The sequence below is a fragment of the Austrofundulus limnaeus genome, unplaced genomic scaffold (assembly GCF_001266775.1).
Source record: "Austrofundulus limnaeus strain Quisiro unplaced genomic scaffold, Austrofundulus_limnaeus-1.0 Scaffold141, whole genome shotgun sequence".
NCBI lineage: Eukaryota > Metazoa > Chordata > Actinopteri > Cyprinodontiformes > Rivulidae > Austrofundulus > Austrofundulus limnaeus.
This window is the reverse complement of record NW_013952543.1, coordinates 289542-292635: the sequence shown is the minus strand read 5'-3', so window position 1 is coordinate 292635 and position 3094 is coordinate 289542. Positions and strand designations below refer to the sequence as shown.

General features: G+C 35.9%; 1 protein-coding gene across 1 annotated transcript in view; it reads right to left on the bottom strand.

Moving 5' to 3' along the window:
* Positions 1-181, bottom strand: part of ocstamp (osteoclast stimulatory transmembrane protein) — a 3156-nt gene extending 2975 nt beyond the window's left edge. The window contains exon 1 of the mRNA XM_014016208.1: positions 144-181. Within this exon, the coding sequence (XP_013871662.1) occupies positions 144-181 (38 nt within the window). The remainder of the gene's footprint in view (positions 1-143) is intronic.
* Between the last annotated feature and the right edge of the window lie 2913 nt (positions 182-3094).

Here is a 3094-nt window from a genome sequence, read left to right as displayed (position 1 = left end):
AATAAATAATCAAGACTGACCAAATGCTATTTTTTGCAAATTATATTAAAAATAGAAAAAGTCTGTACTTGATACGAACATAAATTAATACTAAAATCTTCAGAGACATTTTTCCCCAGATATTATCTGAAGACAGTTCTTACCTAAGAGGAGGAACAGCTTCTTCTATGACCAACTTCATTCTGAACTGTGAGCGAGAGGAAAAAGACAAGCAGGACAGGGAAGTGATATTTGACCATGAAGGTAAGAAAAAGGGAACTGGGTTGCACAGTCAGTGTCATGTTGGTGTTTGCGGGTCTCTTGATTTCTCACGTGGGAAAACAACAGCTTTTTTCTGTGCAAACCAAAAATSGACAAAAACTGTATAGATTAGCGTGACAGACACACAATGTGGACACAAGTCACATTATCCAAAAACCAGTATGATGCAGAAGGATGACAGTAAATCACAACACTGATTTTGTTACACAAACTGTGTTTCATTCATGCATGGATAGTAGTCAAAAATTAGACCCACTTTTTCTGTGGCCTTTTTTATCTAATTTAATAGAAGCAGTGAGTCCATCTACTCATCATGTGGGCCTCCGCTGTAAATTACAGCCTCAAGTATTAGCCTCATTACATTAGTTTGATGTTTAAAACATAGAAAAGAGGAGATGTAGCATACCTAAAAGTGCTAAATAAAGGATTTTAGACCAGATAAGTGACTTTAAAAAGACTAATTGAATATTATTTAGTAAAAACACCAAGCATTAGGAACAGGCTTTATGTCTGACTGATGAACTAGCAGCTAGCCTAAGCACAGATCAAAGCAAATTGTTAAAACAGCTCAAATAAAAACAATACAATAAAAGCTCATGTTAACACTGTTCCAAAGAATACAACTTTATCATTATTTGCATCATGAACAGCAGCAGTGACTGAAACTGAAAGCAAATTAGTGGTTTAGTAATAGCGTTTGTTTGAATCACAGTGAATCATTGGATTCAAGGGAAGATTATATGAAATGGTTAAATCTGCTTTCAAAATGGGACCACGTTTTACTTCAATAGTCAAACTACACCTTCATCAATTTTTGCATTACACCATTAGTAGAGACATGACATGAAATTTCTCCTGTTTCAGTTTATGCCAGTATATGTCAACATTTCAATACAAAACTGATGTTCTTGTAATTCTTTATGAAACAGCATTTACAATYCACTTTGATCCTGGCTGYATTTGGACTAGCCGTTAGCTGTCGAACATAAATTATGTTTCTCAAAGTTATTCAAAAATCTATCAAAAGCAGGTACGATATTAATTATTCACAACTTTCACACGAAACACAACTTCAGAATAGCTGAAACTGTTCAGTCATGTGTTTAATGTCAGCTGCACAAAACACACTCTTTAATAAGTAAATTATATTTGTATAGCACTTTTCACAGACTTCACAAAGCTTCATCAGGAGCAAAACTGAAATAAACACAGAGCATAAAAGTATATAACAAAAGAAGTYAATAAACTAATAAAACAATGCATTTAACTAAAAGCTTGTCTGAACAACTGTGTCTAAACTGCTTCTTAAAGAAGTCAACACAGTCAACCTCACAGATACACAGGGGCAGGGCGTTCCAACAAGTAAGCTCTTTATTTCCATGTGTCCTAAAATTATATTAGTGACAACAAACTGTTAAGTATTTTTGAATGAAGATCAACCTTTTCGCTTGCTCGCTAAAAGATTATTTTTGTAGCCAGGATTATTTTTTTCAATGACAACAATAAAATGACTAAAATAACACAAGCTGAAGTGAGCTTTCACTTTAGCTCAACATACCTATATAACATAAAACAAAAAGTGGTTTCTGTTGATTTCAGATCAGTTTTATTTTGACTCATGAGCTGTGCTTTTCAAAATAAAACTAATCTGCTGAGTCATTCAGACGCCAGGATCTTATAAATAACTTTACACATACAAATGTAATCATTAACAAGACCTGTGTGTTATTTGGTCACGGCCAAGACACAGCCGTGTTTCTAACGAACAATCTCCAAAGTAAACCATTGTAGTGAACTGGTCAAATCTGAATTAGGAAGCAGCGTTCAAAACTGTTCGAATACAGTTTAAATAAAAGTCTTGTAATCTTTGAGAACAGAGCTTTAAACTAAGGTAATATTTTTATGAGAAAAGGTCCAATAGGAGGGTTTTACGTGACGTCACGATGCAGTGCCACTACAGCGCGAAGTTCGGACGGAGGTCAGGAAATGAAAAAGTGGTGGATCTGCTATCTGAAAAAAAAAGCCCATATCTTGTGTAGTTTACGAGTGCTCCAGTCATTCTAACTGAATTAATAATAAATAATTATACACTGATTAAACTATGTATTAAAGTAAATAAAATTATGGCTCTTTTTATTAATGTTTGTCATATTTGAAGCACGTTGCAGCAGGAGGATGCAAAATAGGGCTGATTCATGGGGGAAAAAACACCTCATTCCACCCTCTGGTGTCACCCCCACCCCGCCGAATAAACCTGTGTGTTATCGACAGCCTCAGCAAATCTTTAGGTTCTGTTGAAAACTCATTCATCTTCATCATACGAGTCATGTCTGACATATTTGTGTACAAATTGCTGTTACCTGTCTTGAAATAGGATCTAAATCCATGCAATATAAACTCTCTACAGTTGTTTCCTCCATAGATATTTTACTTTCTGCCCTCCAGTGGCGATCTCTCTGCCTTCAAAACCACGTGACTGAAACCCAGCTATTCCTCCTACATCCTCCACAAGCCCCGCCCCTTTTCTGGGGTGTGGCTCAGATCAACTCGTTTGACGATGTCTCTTTAAATCCAAACGAGGCGCATAAACCCCGCCCCCTTCCCAGTCCATTCTACTTTGATAGGGGGAACAATATAGCAGAGCAGAAATGTTTTATTTACAAATGAATTAAAAGATGTCAACAAAGAGAGACTTGTCCATCCAGTCTTACATGTTGGAGCCAGAGGAGAATGAAGACCACCTAACTGTAGTAGGTCCAGAGTAAAAGTCCAGACATTATTTGGCAGTTCAAATAATTTGATGTAGAAAATAGAGAAAACTGAATAAGTTGGA